The sequence below is a fragment of the Rhinolophus sinicus genome, chromosome 17 (assembly GCF_057876585.1).
Source record: "Rhinolophus sinicus isolate RSI-liver-muscle chromosome 17, RSI-T2T, whole genome shotgun sequence".
Classification (NCBI taxonomy): Eukaryota; Metazoa; Chordata; class Mammalia; order Chiroptera; family Rhinolophidae; genus Rhinolophus; species Rhinolophus sinicus.
Genome location: NC_142517.1, coordinates 109,210,599 through 109,229,866, shown reverse-complemented (window position 1 = coordinate 109,229,866; position 19,268 = coordinate 109,210,599). Strand labels below are relative to the sequence as shown.

At 52.4% G+C, this 19,268-nt stretch overlaps 1 protein-coding gene across 1 annotated transcript in view; it reads right to left on the bottom strand.

Moving 5' to 3' along the window:
- NUP210 (nucleoporin 210) overlaps positions 1-19,268 on the bottom strand; it is a 130,768-nt gene that overhangs the window by 68,150 nt on the left and 43,350 nt on the right. Inside the window, exons 4-12 of the mRNA XM_074334110.2 lie at positions 16,118-16,214; positions 13,166-13,316; positions 11,140-11,272; positions 7,950-8,108; positions 7,295-7,363; positions 4,865-4,971; positions 3,740-3,880; positions 2,710-2,847; positions 1,467-1,622 (exon numbers count right to left, since the gene is read on the bottom strand). Coding sequence (XP_074190211.1) covers positions 1,467-1,622; positions 2,710-2,847; positions 3,740-3,880; positions 4,865-4,971; positions 7,295-7,363; positions 7,950-8,108; positions 11,140-11,272; positions 13,166-13,316; positions 16,118-16,214 — 1,151 coding nt within the window. The remainder of the gene's footprint in view (positions 1-1,466; positions 1,623-2,709; positions 2,848-3,739; positions 3,881-4,864; positions 4,972-7,294; positions 7,364-7,949; positions 8,109-11,139; positions 11,273-13,165; positions 13,317-16,117; positions 16,215-19,268) is intronic.

Genomic DNA, 19,268 nt, shown 5'->3' with positions numbered 1-19,268 from the left:
ATATGGTGGGGACTGGGGTGACATTCAGGGATAGAGGTGTCAGGAGAGGGCCCTCTGAGAGGATGATGTAGGAGCTCAGACCTCAGAACCATAATCAGGGGCCGCCAGACAAGTCTGGGGGAGAAACATGTCTAGGAAGAAGAGACAGTCCATGCAAAGGTCCTGAGGCATGTGCCAGCTCAGCATGTTGGAGGAATATAAAGAAGGCAGCGTGTGTGTGTGTGTGTGTGTGGGGGGGGGGGGGATAGGGAAGGAGAACGAGCAATGAATACTAACAGAAAACAAGACTCACCAGACTCCAGGTTCTGTTCTAAGAACATTGCTACGGTAACTCATTTAATCCTGTCTCCTTGTTACGAAGGTTCTATTACCAACCAAGTGACTTGATGAATAAACTGACATGGGAGGAACCTGCCTGAGCTAGAGCATGGGGGAATCTGGCCCAGGCAGTCCAGCCCCGGAAGCCAAGCTCTAACCACTACACAGACTACCTACTGGGGACTGTGCTCTGGCTTTTGGATGAGTAACCAGATGAAGCATTTACTGCGATGAAGACGCTTGGAGACAAGGAGGGGCGAGGTGGTTATAGTTTATCCAGGTATTTCACAGCCATGCTGTAGCTAAAGGGGTTTCTGTTATGACCTTCTCCATATGAGACTAGATCAGTTTTTAGATAGTGTGTGTGTGTGTGTGTGTGTGTGTGTGTGTGTGTCACAAGACTAACACAACCTCTCACTAATATCCCAAATCATGTGAGGTCAGGATTGGACACACCACGGTGGGCCTTTGATTTCTGTCCTAAATGAAGCCATAAAAGGGGCTGAGGTTAGGGCCAGGCAGTAAGAAGGGGGTACAGTCAGGAGGCACCGGGTGGGGCCGGGGAGAGGCTCAGCTGCAGGTGACCACTCCCACCTGCAGCCTGTGCTAAGCGAGTTGGTCCCACATGACCCCACATGAACCGGAGGAAAGACAGGTGTAAAACCCTGGTGCAAGGACTCCTGACTTTGTATGTGAAATAAGTCAGAGAAAAGGAGTCAGGGCCAGGTCTCTTGGAGTCTGAGGCCTTCCTTTCACTGTGAATTGACACCCAGTGTTCAGTGACCCTCCCAATTTGGAGAGTCCTATCTTCTAGGTCTGGGGAATTTTCTAGAATGACTCCTTTGATTATCTCATGTCTTCTGTGTTCTCTGGTCTCCCTTCCAGAAACTCTAGCTATGATGACCCTGGCCCTTTTGGTCCCATCCCCTGCCTGGTGTGGGGCATCATTTCCATCTCCGTGATACGGCTGTGATCTCCTCAAGGGCAGGGCCGGAGCCTGACCCACCACCACCTTGCTCACTGCCAATATCAAGTACAAGACCAAGGGCTAAAGGGTGTTTCTGAATTAAGCCTGAGGGTTAAGAGGGGGCAGTGAGAGACCACCATCCCAAGACCCCCCCGGGCTGTCCTGGCCGCCGAGTTCTCACCTTCATCTCCCCAAAATGCAGTGGATTCTGAACATCATGTGCCTGGATTACACTGAGTCCTATGTCACTGCCTGTCGTCATCACGCCCTTGACAGTGACTGTGGCAACATTGTGACTTGACGAAGACCAACTGAAGTTCCCACTCCCGCCATGCGCCTGGGGAAAAAGTCAGCATCTGATCAGCCCACCTGCCTGGTCTCTCTGTTTCACACACTCATTCACTCACATACCCTCACTCTCACACATACTCACACATCCACTCACACTCATTCTTTCTCACACAAGGTCAGCGTCCCCCCACCAGGGGGCAACATGGCATCAAGCCAATGCCTGACTGGAGGCTGCCTCCACTCCTTGCTCTCTCCACCCTGCCTCATTTCTAGTCCTTCGTTCTGGGGACCCTGGGGCTAACATACACATATAGACACACCCAGGACAGTGGCCCAGAACCCACGGACACCTGCCAGAACTCAGGCTAGAATGGGAGACTCGAAGCCAGGTACAAGATGGTGCCTCCCTGACCAGACACGGCACCCCTCACGGCACACACCCCTGACCACACGGCACCCCTCACGCACACACGGCACCCCTCACGGCACATACCCCTGACCACACGGCACCCCTCATGGCACACACCCCTGCCTCCTCTGAGTTATCTGCCATGAAGTAAATAGTCCAGCGGCTTCTGAGAACAAGGGCCACCACCCCAGAAGGGCCCGGAAGATAACACATCTGAATGATGGAGCAGTGAGTACCCGTACATAGAACACTGTCGTCACTGCCAGGGAGACAGCAGGGACGGATTGGGACTGTGTTGGCCACAGGGGCTCAGACCCCGACGGAGTCAGGTGGGCACGTGAATATCACAGACCAAGAGCACATGATATATGACAGGGCTGGAGACATTTTCCCTTGAATCTCAAATTTTCCTCTAAGGATATTTACACTGTTTTGGGAAAACAATATTTAACGAAAACTAATTCGTGTGGAAGTTAAATCTGTGTTCCAGGTTTTCATTATTTTGCTTTATTTTCTGTTTTTTCAGGGGTTTTTTCTGATTATCAAAATATATTGCTGTGATAGAAACCTCAGAAAATACAGAAAGCATAAAGACTCTCTGATTTTAAATTCTCTCTAACCCCACAGAAGATAATAATAGAAGGAAAAGAATGGATGAAAAGCCCCAATCCCATGGAAACACCCACAAGAGTACACCCAGATGTGGGGGCTCCCAGGTAGTTACCTTTATCATGTACTGATAGGCGCCCGTCTTTGGTTGCCACGGAAATGTCAAGATGCTGGGATAGAGGGTGATGGGGATGTGAATTTCCACCTCCTGCTGGTTCCACACAGGCACGTGCAATGCATGGACTCCTCCATCCTACAAGGGGGTGAGGGCGCCCCACATCACCATGACAACCAGGTCATCAGCACAGTTTTCCAGCACATCCCTTCCCCTCCCTGGGGATTGGGCCACAAAGGTAGATTCTGTGATTGTGGGGGAGTGGGAAGTAAGATGCCAGAGACACTGCAGCCTCTGTCTCCATGGAGATGGCTTTCCATGGCTCTGTAGTAGTCACTCTAGTCAACACTGCTGGACTTTATCCACATGGACCTCCTGACAAGATGGACGTGGTTATCCCCACTTTACAGATGGGGAAACTGAGGCGTGAAGGACTGAAACAACTTGCCTCCAGCCCCTAGAGCTGAAGTGCAGACAGGTAGGCCTTGCTGTGTGGTCCACAGGCCGTTTCTTTCTGCTGCCTCCTGCTCCCTCTTAATGGTCTGAGAAAGGTATGGTGCAGGGTAGGCAGGTGAGAGTACCCATGCCAACGTCCCAATCAATGAGAACTGCTCCCACCAAAAAAACGACTGCCCTTTTAAGTACAGGGAAAAACAAAAAGCCTTTGAAGGACCCACAGCCAAAACAGCCGAAGGGGCACTTGTGGCTCCTGGTTGGTGCGCAGATGGATTCTCCCCAGCAAGAGGTCTAGTCCTAATCGCAGGAGATACAGACTCACTTCTATAGGGGCCGGCACATGGCAGAGGAAGAGGGCCTCTGGCCTGGTGTGGAGACAGGTGACAGGAGAGCCAAAGCCCAGCCTCCCAGACATCCCCTGTGAGCCCAGAGAGGGAGGGTCCCTCAGGGCACCTGTGAAAGCAGCACAGAGGCCGAGCTTGGGGTCTGGACACCCCAGGCCTTGCATCCCGCCCGGGCTGACATTTCTGCCTGTGGAGGGCCCGGGGGGCAGAGGAGGGAGGCGCCAACTTGCCTGGTCCACCACGGAGGTGAGGGCTGCATTGATGGCTGTTTGGCCTCTCTTCATTGCCCTGACATGATGGTACGACCCATTCCGGGAAGAAGACAGCACCTCAAAGAACTCAGCGGGGAGCACGGTTTCAATGCGGATGTTCTGGAAAACGAGGCAGGATGGGTGAGAGAGGCTCCTCCGTCAACCCGTGAAAGTCAGAAGCAGTGCAACCCGAGAACAGCAGTCAGATCAGGTCGACGGGCCCTCGAGGCTCACAGGCCTCCAATAGGCAGCATCAGATGGGCTGGACAAAGCCCTGCAACTGAGTTCTGACCGGTCTGGGCTTTGACCCCTCCCTGGCCTACCTCCCTGAGTGACGCGAAGACCTGATGGTCCACTGTAGTTGCCCACGGGGGGCCCACAACAGCTCGAAGCCCACTGCTGGGTTTCTTGGGCCCTGCCCTCCCACACAGCAACCACCAAACACAATAAAGGACAGCAAAATCCCTTTCAGCTAACTTCGAAAATCAGTGACTGACGGAGTCTTTACTAACATGAGGGAGGCAGTGACTTCTGCAAAGAAGTCAACTTCAGACAGCACCAGGCAGGTCCCAGACTACGATGCTGGGAATTTCTCTCAAAGGACCAACACACTGCCTAGACTCCTCTCCACCTGCCCTTTTGTCTGATGCTCCTTTCCAGAGCCCAAAAGCTAACAGAGGGTGGCCTAGCATGCAGGACTTCTCAGCAGATTTAGTGTCCCGGGCCCTGAAGGGAGAAGATGGGGAAGGGCTCCCTGATTCTTCACAAAACAGGAAAGGATGGATTCTCAGTGCTGGGAAGTCCCCAGGCTGATGCAAAAGGTGCTGGAGGGCAGCTGGAGACACCACTGCCTCCTTGAACCTGCTGCCTGTACCTCCTCTCCCCGCCCCAGCCCTGTAGGGGGTGGGGCTATGGTATGCAGACACACAGGTTTACAGGGTCTTGAGATGCCCCAGGGATCCCGGGGATACTGTGGGCCCAGCAGAACCACTAGGAAGTGACTGAAGTCAGCCTGCCACATGGGAACCCCTCTTCCTTTGAGGGCAGCTCACTGAGCAGCCCTCAGTGCCACCCCACCAGGACCCGAGGCAGGCAGGCACTCACGTCTGATGGGTAGACCTTGTTTCCAGACTTGTCAAGCACTTCAATGGTAATTTCGTACAGGCGGCCAGTCTCGAGCACCCATCTGTCACCAGGGTAGACTGTGAATCCTATAAAACAGGGAAGTGGCAGCGCCTGATGACTCAGGCCACAGGATGGGACCAAGCACCATTAGCACCAGGCCCCACAACTGCTCACCTGGAGGCCCCACAACTGCTCACCTGGAGGCCCCACAACCACCTACCTGGAAGGGCCCAGACCACTTACCTGAAGAGACGTACAACTGTTCAACTTAAAGATACCTATAACCACTCATGGGAGGCCCCACAACTGCTCACCTGGAGGCCCCACAACCACAACCTAGAAGGGTCAAGGCCACTCAGCTGGAGAGACCTATAGCAATGGGAGCATACCACTCACCTAGACAGCCCACAACTGCTCACCTATACCCTCCATGGAAAAGGACCCGCTGTTAACAACTGTGAGATCGAATGCCAGCCATTAGACACAAGCCCTCAAAACCTGAGCTGATCTCTACGACACCCCAGGACCAAACCTGAACAATCCCAACTTGACTGTTCAAGGCTCAAACTTGATCCCATCCACAGTAGGTCTAGCTCCAAATCCATACTGGTATATACTCTGAATACACAGTAGGTCTACTCTGAATCCACCGTGAATCTATGCTCTGAATCCATAGTACGTCTACACCCTGAATCCATAGTCTACCCTATGAATCAGAATGGATCTATGCTCTGAATCTACAGTAAATCTACACTCTGAATAGAGTATGTCTACACTGTGAATCCATAGTTATGCTACAACCTGAATACATAGTAGGTCTACACTGTAATCCACAGTAAGGCTATGCTCTGAATCCACAGTAAGTGTAAGCTCTGAATACATAGTAGGTCTACACTATAATACAGAGTGAGTCTATGCTCTGAACCCATAGGTCTACGCTTTGAATCCAAGTGAGTCTACACTCTGTATCCACAGTGAGGCTGTGCTGTGAATCCACAGTGAAACTACCCTCTAAATCCACAGTAGATCTATGCTCTGAATCCACTATGGTTCTACCCGCTGAATCCACTACGGCTCAGCTCTGAACCCAGAGCAGGTCTATGATCTAATCCACAGTGAATCTATGCACTGAATCTCTGCTAATCTACACGTTGAAAACACCCCCATCCACAGTGGGTCTACACACTGATTCCACAGAAGGTCTGAGCTCTGAATCCACAGAAGGTCTATGCTCTGAACCCACTGTGGGCACATACTCTGAAACAGGAGTGTACACCCTGAAGCTACAGGGAGGCTACGCTCTGAATCCACATTGTGTCTACATTCTGAACGCACAGTAGTTTACGTGTGAGGCCTGACACAGCGCTTGTGCTGCTTCCAGGCCTCTTGTGTTCCCACCGTGGATGCCACCCCAGCTGTTCACTGACCCCTGTGGTGCGATGTGCTCTCACCTCATTGCCCAAGTTCTTCCCTCTGCCATGGTGACCTACCCACAACAGAGCAGCTTCCTGGAAAAGACCTGCCTCAATTATCATGTCCCTGAAGCCTTTCTCTGCACTCACATTTATTAACCCCACCCCACTGTCTTCCCGCTGTCCATTGCACTGGTCTCTCCCCACAGAACCAAGCACAAGGACCCCCTCTTCCTTCCGCCAGAACTCCAGTGCCCAGCACAGGCCAGGCAGGTGGAAGGTACTAAGGAAACAGTTCTTAGTAAATGGAGCTCCTAGGACACACACAGCCATCCTGCCTGGTGTCACATCGTCCACTTGGGTCTGTACCAAACAGCAATCTTACATGACAGCAAACAAGGGGAACTTGGGATTTGCTGCACATCAAACACTCTCTTGCCTGAACCATTTCAGCGCATTCAACAGGTGAGCAAGCTCAGACCAAAAGAGGCTTTGTGATGGTGACCCAGGGTGCGTCCCGGACATCTCTCAAGTTGTCATGTGTAGGGCAGCCCCCAGGCCCTGACTGCGACCCTCTAGTCCTCCATGGCTGGGGAGTCCTCCCCTCCTCTCTCAGACAAAGCTACCCCTTCCTCCCCACAGAGACATTACCAACTGTCATGTCACTTTAGGGCCCCCCCTGAGCTTACCCCAACCTCCAAACATTCATAGCCATGGTCAGGTCTGGACAGAGCCCCGGTGTAAAACCAGCAGGAGACTCAGCCCAGCCCGCCTCTACCCTATGTCATTTCTCCCCCTGCCGACCAGCCACCTGCCTGACCCCATTACCCGCCACTCGCTTCTGGGATCCGACAAGGAAAGACTGGGAAGCAGCCCTGGCCTCCCAGCTGGTGGAGCTGGCCAGAAAGAAGTATTTTGTGGGGAGCTGTTACTCTTATTTTTCTAACTCGTGCAATCACAAACGAGCAGCATCCAGGACCCAGGATACCCCACTCACCCAGGTATCCGGGTTCCACCACATAGATGGTGCTGTTAGGTAACCTGGAAGCACCCTGCATACGGATACCTGAATTCTTAATTAAGGATCAAAATACAGGACCACAAATAAACTAACTGCTGGGCTCCAGCACGGCTCAGGTGGCTTGTCATCCGACATCACCTGGACAGAAGGAGAGGAAAACTGCTCTGCCTGATTGATGCCCAGAACAGCAGAGCCGTTTCTGGAATCAGAGCTACACTGTGCATCCAACACTAGCAAAGGGGGATCTCTGCAAGGGACACTGGAGACCACACAGGGCATACCAGCAAGTCTGGGACAGGGACAACCCCACGCCAGTGTGGAAACGGCCTCAGCCAGGCCCCTCGGGTGGGATGGCAGGTATTGGAGAAGTACGCGGAGGCCAGCAAGGCTCCATGCCCACCACCACCTCCCAGCCCGGGCGCCTCTCCGGTGAGTCACCCACAGAAGTGAGTGATGCCACTCGGCCGTGCTGCTATTTCCGTTCTCTCCAATTTTCAGGCCTTGAGGGAAAACAGGGCTATTTTTAGCCTCGCTCAGCTTCCAGGGAGAAAAATGACTTGACTTCCAGACAGCAGACCTTCTGTGCACAGGACACGCATATGGCGTGCACGCTGGCCTGCAGAAAGGATATTTTTGTGGCCGAGGACCAGGCTGCTCTGTCCCAGCTGCACGGCCGTGACTGTCGATGTGTCCTGAGCCAAGACAGCCACAGGCTGGCCCGGGTCTCCCGCAGGCCCCTGGATACTGTTCTGAAGCTGCAGCTCGTACTGATCCGAAGGCATGGAGAGTTCTAGCCACCCAAACAAAAAAAGAACAAGGAGAGGGAGAGGGGGAGGGGAGGGGGAGGGGAGGGGGGAGGGAGGGAGGGAGGGAGGGAGGGAGGGAGGGAGGGAGGGAGACAGGGAATGTTAGGAGCCAGTGCCAGCATGTCAAATGCACCCTGAACCCCTGGACCCTACTGTAGCACAGCAGCTTGATTTATTTATTTTTTTTTTTCCCACCGTTTTAAATTTTAACATTCTTTTCCATGCCTGTGGATAAAGCTGACACTCTCCATGAATTTTCAGAGGCAATCAGTTTTTTGTGACTGTCACATGCTACTTTTTAAAATCAAGTACAGCCTCTGACTCAAACTGCTGACTGTTTGCAAAGTGTTAACAGACCCTGTTGTGTTCATCGCAGAAATGAACTCTGCTTCTGCATGGAGGGTGCCAGGATGGGGCACACTGGACCTGGGCATCCTCTGGGAGTTTCCAAAAAAGGCACTGGTCCATGGTCTCCCACTTGGTTTTAAAAGCAGAGTCTATAACATGCAAAGTTTCTGTCCTGACCGTCCATCCAGGTCGCCCTGCTCTGCGTTGCACTGTGGAAGAGACCTCGCTCAACTGGGGCGGGGATGGAAACATTTCCCTGGGAAACAACGGCTGTTAGAGCCCACCTCCTCTGCCAGTCTCCCGCACCCTCCAGGTAGAGACCACAAGCACTTTTGATATACGTGGCTGCTGCGGACCAGGAAACAAGATGTGGCAGGACTGTGCTAATGTTCTATGTGCACATGACCCCATCCTGTCCCTCAGCAACCCCTGAAACAGGCACTCCTGATGCCCACATCTTGGAGGTAGGGGAGCTATAGAAATGAAGATGAGAAGTTTGCAGGTAAGCAACAGGGCTGGGACTCAAACCAAAGAGAGCCTGACGGCTCTGACATGCCCTGTCCCCAGCCTGAAGAATGTCCTGTCAAGTAACCCACTCAGTGAGCCCACAAGTGTGGCCACGTTCCTGCCCTCCAGCAAGAAAGAAGAGGATGCAGAGAACCAGTGGGCCCCAGCTCAGGGCCCACCCTGGGAGGTCCCCAGGCAAGGATCCAGGAGGAGTTTCAGCTAGAGCACTGTCATGCAGGGTGTCATGCGGGGTCTCTGCTCCCGCTCCCCACATAAGAACGCAGGCTATGGTGAGGCCAAAAAGGAACACCCACGGAGCCATGGGTAAGGGAGTCATACCACTATATTCACGCTGGCGGCTGGGTTGGAGACACAGGAAGCAGGAGCCACACTATCTGCAACCTGCCATCCACTTGTCTCTGCCAACCAACCTCACTTGCTAGCTGCAATCCGCAGTGCTAACTGCAATCTGCAATCCACACTCCACCACGCCAGGCCACGCCAGGACGCCACACCACCACGCCACACCTTCCTAGCTTAGCCACGGTGTTTATATCAGTGGCTAATGGCTAACCAATAACAGCCAATGCCCAACTAGTCACAGCTGATGACCATCTACTACCTGAGCCAGCTCCTTTCTATGTGAGGCCGAGAGCCTGGAAACCGCTCTCTGGGGCTCTGTCCCCACAAGCACCCTTCAGAATTCCCAGGAATTCTAATGGGAATTCTAACAGGGAGGCAACTAGCCCACTTCCTGTCCAAGAGTACTGTGGGGACAGAGCCAGGAGTGCAGTTACCAGGCTCTCGGCCTCAGGTGGAAAGGTGCTGGCTTGTGTAGTAAATGGCCATCAACTGTGATTGGATGGCCATCAGCTGTGGCTAGCTGGCCATCAGCTGTAACCTGTGAGCCATTGGCCACGAATATAACTGCTGTGGCTACGCTAGCAGAAAATGGGGCTAGCAAGAAGATGGTGGCTGAGCTAGCAAGCGCGGGTTGCTAGAGGCGGATGCCGCCAGCAAGAATATAGTGGTATGACTCCCCTACTTATGGCTCTGTGGGTGTTCCTTTTTGGACTCACCATGTCCTGTGTTCTTATGTGGGGACCAGGAGCTGAGACCCCCCCATGACACCCTGCATGGCAGGTATCTTTTGTGTGCTACCTTAGTCCCCAAGAATGTGCCCTGAATCAGAGAGTCCTCACACTGTGGTCCACGAACCCTCAGCATCACGTGGGAACTGTCAGTAACTGGCCCACCCGAGCTGCTGAGCAGACTGGTGGGGGGAGGTACGTCCAGCACTGTCTGGACAGGCCCTCCAGCTGACGCTGGTGTGTGCTGTGACGGAGAACGCCTCAGAGTACACACAGCCCACTTCCTTGTCTCTAACAGGCTGGGCTGTGACCTTGCAGGTTTGGACCCCATGTTCAGAAAACGGCAGCACTGAATCAAGGATACGTATCATAACAACATAATAAAATAATGCCGTCACTCAATAAAGCAGTGTTACTTTGTGCTGCTTTATGAAGCACTGGCTGCCTCCACTGTTCAAAGTCCTCCAGTGAATAAGGCCATTCTGGGAAACAAATGTACTAATTCTTGAGGGACCTTGCACAGCAAAGATGTAAACACATACTCGTACACCCAAAAGAGCTGAAAGCAGGGTCTCAAAGAGATACTTGCACACGCATGTTCTCAGCGTGATTCACAACAGACAAGAGGTGAAGGTAACCCAGTGTCCACGGGCAGGTGAATGGATGGGCAACATGTGGTCCATCTGCACAATGGACTATTACTCAGCCTTGAAAAGGAAGGAAATGCTGACACACGCTACGACATGGGTGAACCTTGAGGACATTATACTACATAAAATAACCCAGTTACAAAGAATACTGTGATTCCACTTATTTGAGGTCTGTAGAGTAGTCAAACTCATGTACACAGAAATCAGAATGGTGGCTGCCAGGGGCTGGGGGAGGAGGAATGGGGAGTTTGTGTTTATTGGGTACAGAGTTTCAGTTTTACAAGATGAAAAGCGTTCTAGAGATGGATGGTGGTGATGACACATCATGAATGTACTTACTGCTGCAGAACTGCACACTTAAAATTGGTTAAAGTGGTAAATGTTGTATTATGTATATTTTACCTGAGTCAGTGACCCACCTGTGATCTTTCCTTGCCTGATCTTCTGCACCTTGTAGCAAATGGAGGTCCCCACCAGCAGGTAGACATCATAAGCTGGGTTCAAAAGGATGTTCTCCAAAATCAGCAGCCTGACCTCTGCAGGGCGGACATTCTGGGCATAAAGAAGAGGGTAGAAAAAGTGACATGGGGTCAGGAAACAGAGATGGGGGTGAAGGAAAGAGAAAGGGAATCTTTTTTAGAACTTTTCAGTATGTTCATGTGGGGACAGGCAAGTTGGGGGTAAAAAAACAAGGCTAAACCTTCAGACCCCCATAGCCCCAGGGGAACCCTGACTGTATGGCAGGCATGCGTTCAGTGGTCACTTGATGTACGTTATAACTCAATTTACAATAATAATAACTAAACAGAAAGAAGAGTGAGGAGGTAGAAGTGTATCCATGGATACTGTGGCCACCAGGGTCTCAGGGTCTGTCCCCACAAAAGCCCCCAAAGCCAGCGAGGTTGGGAAGCTTCTGGGAAACCTGAAAAGAGGTATGTGTCCCTGAAAGCACACTGAGTACCTGCTTCTCAGGTTCTCCCCGCCCACCACAAGGCCCCGCCCACTGCACAGGCCCCGCCTGCCACAAGGCCCCGCCCACCGCACAGGCCACACTGAGGACTCCTCATGGGGAAAATTCATGAGAGACACTGAAGTGGGAGAATCCACCGCTAGGACTCTGGCATTCCCAGGTTCTGAAGGGGCCTGCACTTTCCACTGCCAGTGAGCTGCACAGCAACTCTGCAAGTGGGGGAAACTGATGGCAAAGCCAATGATTCTTGTCCACAGAAATGCAAACCTGCTCTCTCTGGTTGAGGTGCAGCCAATTACCACCCCTTAGATATTCGCCAGCTCTGCATCTATTTGGAATTTCTTTCGGTTCACCTCTCCCTTGACCCAGCTGTAACATCTTACAGGTTTCCTTACTAACGGTAAGTGAAAGAGTATCTTTGCCTCGTTAAAAGAGAAAAAAGCACACTGAGCCTCTGCCTCAGGCCAGGCTGTGGTGGATACCCTGCAGCACGGCAGGCAGGGAAGCCACTTACGGATGCAGGCAGGACAAGGGGGTCTTTCCAGTTCGGCGGTAGGCCGGCCCCCGGCCCAGCCCTGCACACCACACTGGGGCCCAGAATCAAGAGGCAAACTATCTCCAAATACTAACTACAGAGTGATGTGGGTCAGCCCTATGACCTGCCACCTCCCATGTTTCCCAAACCTTCCAGGACTCCCAAACCACTGCTAGCCCACTAAAGAGCCTGGACCAGGAGGTTTCTCTTGTCTATCACTTTAGAAACTAAAAGAGCGATGAAGTACCACAACTTCCTGCCTGTGCTCCAGAAACCAGGCAAACAAAAGGAAGAGCTCAGGTTTGCAGTTCAAAAGGAGGCACAGGCAGGGCAGACATTTGCCCACAAGAACTGGGATAGAACCAGGACCTTGGCTGAACCCACCCCTTTCCTCTGTCCGAGCGCTCTCAAAACAGAGCACTGACGAGAGAGTAGTGCTGAGGCCAGGGCAACGTGGGGGGGTTGGGGGGGAGAGCACTAACCACCCACAAGTAGAATCACCAGTCTCAGGACTCGTGCTGGGCACCAGGAGAGCGAGCATAGAGGGCACATGGCATTTTCCACACAGCCCCAAATGCTTGGCTGTGTCCCTATCCTGGGTCAGGGCTGGGGGTACGTGTTGAAAATAAGCTAGTTAATGAAAACCCCATTGCTCCTGGACCTCCCTCAAAACTAAGACTGGAGTAAATGTTTTGTGACTCTGGTGCCCCATAGTGCCCTCTGGTACCCCAACCCCTTCTCACTAAGCTGTGCCCACCCCCAAAACCAAACCAAACTAACAAAAATACAGAATCACACCTTGAAGTTCTCCTTTCATGAACAGTTAAACTTTCACAGTAGGGTATCTCGTGTCCACAACTAAATGTGTGCCCAGGGGTGAGTGGGACAGTCATCCTGGCTGCACCCCAGGAGCCCAGCATCCCCCGCACCCCGAGCCCACCTTGTAGACGACCTCCTGGATGCGTGCCTTGAGCTTGGAGCTCCCGGTCTTCATCCCGGACACCAGGATGGTGTCCCCCTGCTTGGCCACCTTCTCCATCTCTGAGATGTAGGAAGGAGGTATGTACGTAGACTCCAAGAACGGGAGGATTCTGCAAAAGCACATGTCAGCCTTGAGGCATGGTATCAGAGAACCTAAAACATTCACGGTCTCTCAGGACCTCCTGGGAGGTGCCAGATGCTGAAGTAAGTGGTGTTGCTCTAGTGGGTGCTGCTTGGAAATGTGTCCCTGAAACTTCCTACATCAGAATTGTCAACGTCCTCATAAAACATGCAGTCTCGGCCCCTGGCCCAGGCTTTTGCTGCACAAAGACTGGCAATCTGCATCTTATTAAAATCTACATGTGACTATGGTAAACACTGAAATCTGAGACCTTCCAAGTTAGGAGAAATGCTTCACTCTCCCAGATGTACAGATGAGGCCCATGGAAACTAAGAAGCAGGCCAAGGACCACAGACCCAGCTGGAGCAGCTCAGCAATGCCCACCAGGCTCCCAGGGCCATGTGCCATGTTCCCCCTGACCCCGGGCTGGCTCCTGCCTCTGGAGACTGTGTCTCAGTGACTCCCCTCAAGCTCCAGGATGAGGGGATCACATCAGGTCTCATCCTTCCTGGGGTTAGGCTGTGGGGAGAAGTCCCGGGGGAGAGGTAGAAGTCGGGATGCAGAAACCCTCCCTAGAGTGTGGCTGGTAAGCACGGCGGCTCAGGGAACCCTTTCAATACAGCGTCTCACTTGTAGCCTGTGATAACAAATGAGCCCAGCTTTCCGCCTGAACAAGAGCCATCCGCTGGACAGGCTCTCACTCCCCCAAGGTCTGCCGGGTGCTGTACACCATGATTTATTTCCTCACCCCATCTCACTAGGTGTCATACGCTGAGTTTAATGAAAATCCAGGGCATTGACTCCAACACACCTTAGCACCTGGGATTTTGGCTAACATGTGGCTCAGAGACGGAGTGACTGGAAGTTCAGGGGCCTTTATGGCAGCAAACAGGCCTGGTGGCAGAGAGAGGGGAAGGGTACCAGCATCCCTGAATACCCAGTGTGAGCCAGGCTCAGGGGGAGTTCTGAGCAGTCGATGTGCAGACCCATGTGGCTGCCCTCAGAGCGGGCCCAACAATGGCCTGTGTGTGACAGCAGAGGAAGCCGATGCTCAGATGGGTTCCACTCTTACATAACTAGGGCCCCAGGCGGGAGGTGACACTGGCCAGGACTGTCAGGCCCACGTTCCTGGCTTTCCGAGACACCGGCAATTCAAGAGCTCACACAGGACCCAGGCCGATGGTCCCAGCCCCCGGGAGGGTGGCACAGCGTGCAGTACCAGGTGTGAGGCTGTCTGCCATGGGCATGGCTGTGAGCCAAGCCGGATGTTCCCCAGAGCCCTGAGCCAGACTTCGAGGTGTCAGTAAACATGACTCCTAACTCCCCACAAAACGCTTCCTGATTGCAACAGGGTAAGAAAATAACTTCAAAGTGGGGCTCACCCTACCCAAGTGACAACAGTGAGTGCCACCCATGACAGGACAACAAATCCATGGTCAGATCCAGTTAGATAATACCGAATCTCCTCTCTCTGTGACATTCCTGCCAGAGACGCAAATCTCCGAGTCTAACCAGGAGGGAACATCAGATGAGCCCAAAACGAGACCTTCTACAAAATAACTAGACTGATCTTCACACGTGTCTAGGTCCCAAAAGTCAGACCATGAAACTGTCCCAGGCTGATGGAGACCAAGGGACAGGACAGCATGCAGGGGTGCTGGGCTGGGGTTTTGCCACAAAAGATGTAATTGGGATAACTGGCAAACGTGAATGGGGCCTTGGACACATCAGTGTTAATTTCCAAATTTTGATGCAGGAAAATGCTGTTAATAGTAGTAAAGGAACATTAAAATAACCAGGGGTGATGGGGCAACAAGTTGGCAACTTGCCCCCAAATGGTATAGGGAAATCACTTTTTGTAATTTACTTGGAACTTCCTGTAGGCTGAAATGGCTGCAAAATTCTTTAAAAATTAAGTTCTCCTCTCCCAAAAGGGACTATACTCTTTTAAAAGTCATTTGCTAAAGCATGAGGCGATGCAGTGTCATAGGGGATAAAGCCCAGACGTGGGTCTGCGCCAACACTGGCCCAGAGCTCTGGTAGGGACAGCATGCCCCAGGCCGCTCTGCCCAGGACTGGGGACCACGAAGTGCACTGTGAGCGAGCTACGCAGGTGTAGCTAGTGTGTCTCAGGAACAGAGCCCCTCCTCCTACCCAATTTAAATGTCAATCTAGGAAGGGGTAGTGGCTACCACATTGAATAGTGAAGACTTGGACAGATCTGAGTTCAAATTCTGACTCCGCCACTCACCACCCTGAGAAAAGTAGCTTGAACCTCTCAGTTTCTGTCTGAAAAACGGAGAAAATGTGGTACGTAAGCCTGCGTGGCTCTTGAGAAGAGTGGCTGAGCTAAGATAGGTAGGGAGGCTGTCGGCACCCCTGGTGCTAGGGAACACAGCCTCTTCCACCTGTGAAGGGCAGTTACTGCTGGAAGGTCCTCTCAGCCAAAACCTGTCTCCCCTTCAACCGACCCCCAATGGGAAGGCTGCCCTCTGGGGCCACACAGACCCCCCTGCACCCCATTATGTGAGACAAGTGTTTTCTTCTGCAACTGGACATCCCAGCCTCCTCCTCCACAGTATCCCAGCCCTGTGGGCTGCAGAAGCAGTGAGGTTCCCGCATAACCAGGTGGGCCCAAACACATCCCTAATCGGTCAAGGGGAACCTCAGCGAGCACACTGAAATCACCCTGGACTCCTCGCTGACAGTCACAATGATGAAAGCCTCCCACCCACTCAGAGCTAAGCACATCCCCCTGCCCGCTCCCCTTCCGGGAAAGGTTCCTCTCACCGCAGTGCATTGTGGGAGTCTGAGAACCGGCTGGCCTCCGTGTCCTTCACAATTGTCCAGTCAAAGACCAGCCCAGCCAGGGTGCTGAACGTGTTCCCTGTAAGGGCAGACAGGGGCAAAAATGCATCAGAGTTAACTCCTGGGGCCAAGGGAAGGGAGACCCACTCAGCACCATCCCCTGCAGAGCAGGTGTCATGCTTCTAGCTCTGGAAGGGGCACACAGGCTTGCAGGGTTGGGGTCACGTGACTGTGAGGGGCTGAGCCGCGATGTGAGCCCAGGCCTGATTCCGGTGGTAACTGCACCCTCCCCATTGTACCCCCGCCCCCCTCCCCACCACGCCCTTGTGCATAATGGGCTTGGTGTGGTGTGTGACACGGCCACCCAGCGTCTGCAAGCACCTCCACAGTTCCTCAGACCTGATTCACTCATTCTTCCTACCGCCTTCCTAGGCAGGGAGAAACATGGCAGATGAGGAGCCAGAATCTGTAACTGTTAGGTTTCAAATGACTATTCTTGTCTCTTCACCATGACACAGAGACTCCTAGGGTCCCCGGGTAGAGATGGAAAGGCACACAGGTGGTCTTGGCTCCACAGTCATGGCTTGTGTCTCTGTACCTTTTGACAGGATGCCAGAACAAGCAGGCCCAACAGGTGAGTGGGCAATGATTCTTGGAGGAACAGGACTCAGAGTGGGTCTGAAACACTCAGTAAGACAGTCTTAGTGTAAATCCAATGCCTGGTTCCACATGGACGCCCTGGAACTTGGTGGGAGAAAAAAACTGGTGGCTCAAATGCTGATCTAGCAGGGGGCTCTAGGTTTCTTGGGTTGCTTTGTACCCAAGGTTGCTTTTACATTTTTGAATTAATTTTCACCCTTTGAAATTGAGAAATGCCACACATAAATCCAATGTCCAAGTTCTCCTAAAAAGTCTGACGATGCAGCCTCCGGGACTCTGTTAGCTCTGGTGACCAGTGGCGGGCTCAGCCTCCCTGGGAGGGGCATGGTCTCAGGTGTGTCATGTCCCCCACACCCCATACCCACTCCAACTCCATCTACATTCGCTGCCTCACGAGCTCCCAAAACAGAGCACTTGGGGCCTAGAAAAACTACAGTACACAGGGCAAGGCTTTTAAAGTGTGGGGTCTCCTACACCCCCCACAACTCCTGTGAAATCTCGGAGGTCAAATTAAACAGAGCTTAGCAAAAGCTTCAGAAAATTGTCATTGCCACTACTTTTCAGGGCAACTATTATGGAGGGAGACTATTCCTTACAGTTCCCTAGATGTCTTTCCATTGACTTTGGCAACTGATCAGAGGAAGGGAAGGGAAACCCAGGTACAATGGACAAAGCTTGGAGAGCTGTTTCTCAGAGCTCCAAGGGAGGACCCAGAATACCCAACTGCTGCAAGAACTCACCCAGTTCCCTCCTTGGTAGACAATGAAAAACACATAGGGTACAAAAGGGAACAGGACAGGGTGGAAATGGAGGGAGGCAGCCACAGGGACCCTTCAGCCTTCTCCCACAAAACAGAGCCTACAAGCACCCTGCCCAGCGGGCAGGTGGGCCACACTCTCAGAGCCCGTGCACAGCCCTCCCACTACACGCAGCATGCTTAGCTGTCTGAGTGCTGTCACTCACCGGGGGCTCGGGAGGACAGGGACTGTCCCACTTACCTCTGTATCCTCAGTGAGTCCTCAGTAGGGCCTGACACACATAGCAGATGCTCAATAAATGACTTTGGGCAAACAAAAGGTCTGTGATTTCTTAAATTTCAAAGCATTTTGACTAAAGTAACCTTTATTCCCAACATTTGGGTATTAGGTAAGAAGACAGATAGTAAAACTCACACCAGTGAAGCACATTGGCTGCAAGGGTCCGACCCAAGCATACCACTCCCTGCTTCAGGCCCACATCCTTCCGGCATACCCTCATGATGAGCAGCTCACCACCTCCCAGTACAGACCACTCCTCTGTTTAACGACTCTGATCATGAAAACCTTCTTCCACCCACTAAGCCAAAATGGGATACACAAAGCAAACCCAGCACTAACTCCCACCTTTTGGTGGCACACCCAAACAGGCTGACTCTGCAAACTGCTCAATTAGGATAAAACTAAATTTCTCTATTATCACAGTAGACTGTGAATGGATGGCCAGAAATTCAATATGAAAGCTCTCTTAAAACATGTCCATTCAAACACCACCGGTATACTGAACACCTATCCAGGTTATCTCCAAGCACGACATTTCTCTTCTGTGACATGGGAATGAAAATACCAATCCACAGAGTTGTTGGGAAGATCAAATGGAGAAAGCACCCCAGCGGGTGCAACAGGAAATGCTGTATTGATACAGGTCAGTGGCTGCACATGGAGCTGTTTTCTAGCATCTTTGCTGCCCCCACCTCAGTCTCTCCTGCATGTCTACCATGCTCAAATGTGAAAGAATAGATGAATGGAAGATCCGGTCAAGATGGCAGAGTAGGTAAATGCTGTGCTTACCTCCTCTCACAACCACATCAAAATTACAACTAAATTACAGAACAACCATCACTGAGAATCATCTGAAGTCCAGCTGAACCAAAGCACTGAAACTAAGGACATACACAAGAAGCCACCTCAAGACTTGTAGGAGGGTCAGAGATGGGGAACGGGCTGGTCCCACCCGTCAGGTGACCATTAAAAATCGGAAGGGCTAACTTGGCTGTGGAAGTCCCCACCAGAGGAGCAAGGGGTCCCAGCCCCATACCAGGCTCCCCAGCCCAGAGTCTCAGTGCCGGGGAGAGAAGTCCCCATAACTTCTGGTTGTAAAACCAGTAAAGATTGTGGCTGAGTGAGATGAGGGCGGCTGCAGTCCCAGGTGTTCCTCTTAAAGGGCCCACACACAGACTTACTCACTGATGGACTTTTTTGCTCTAAAGGTGCCAGGGACACACGGGGAGGAACTGAATCGTCTGGCTTCCGGGTGATGGCCGGAGGGGCAGCTTTCTCCCAGACAGAGTTCTGGTAGAATCCAGTTTCTCTGTTGAGCCCTTCCCCACTCTGCCTGCAGACACAGGCAGCCACCATGAAGCGTCTCTATCAATCTGGCTGGCACTGATCATTCTCCCCGCCCTGCTGATTCCCTGAGACCCCACCCCCATCCAACA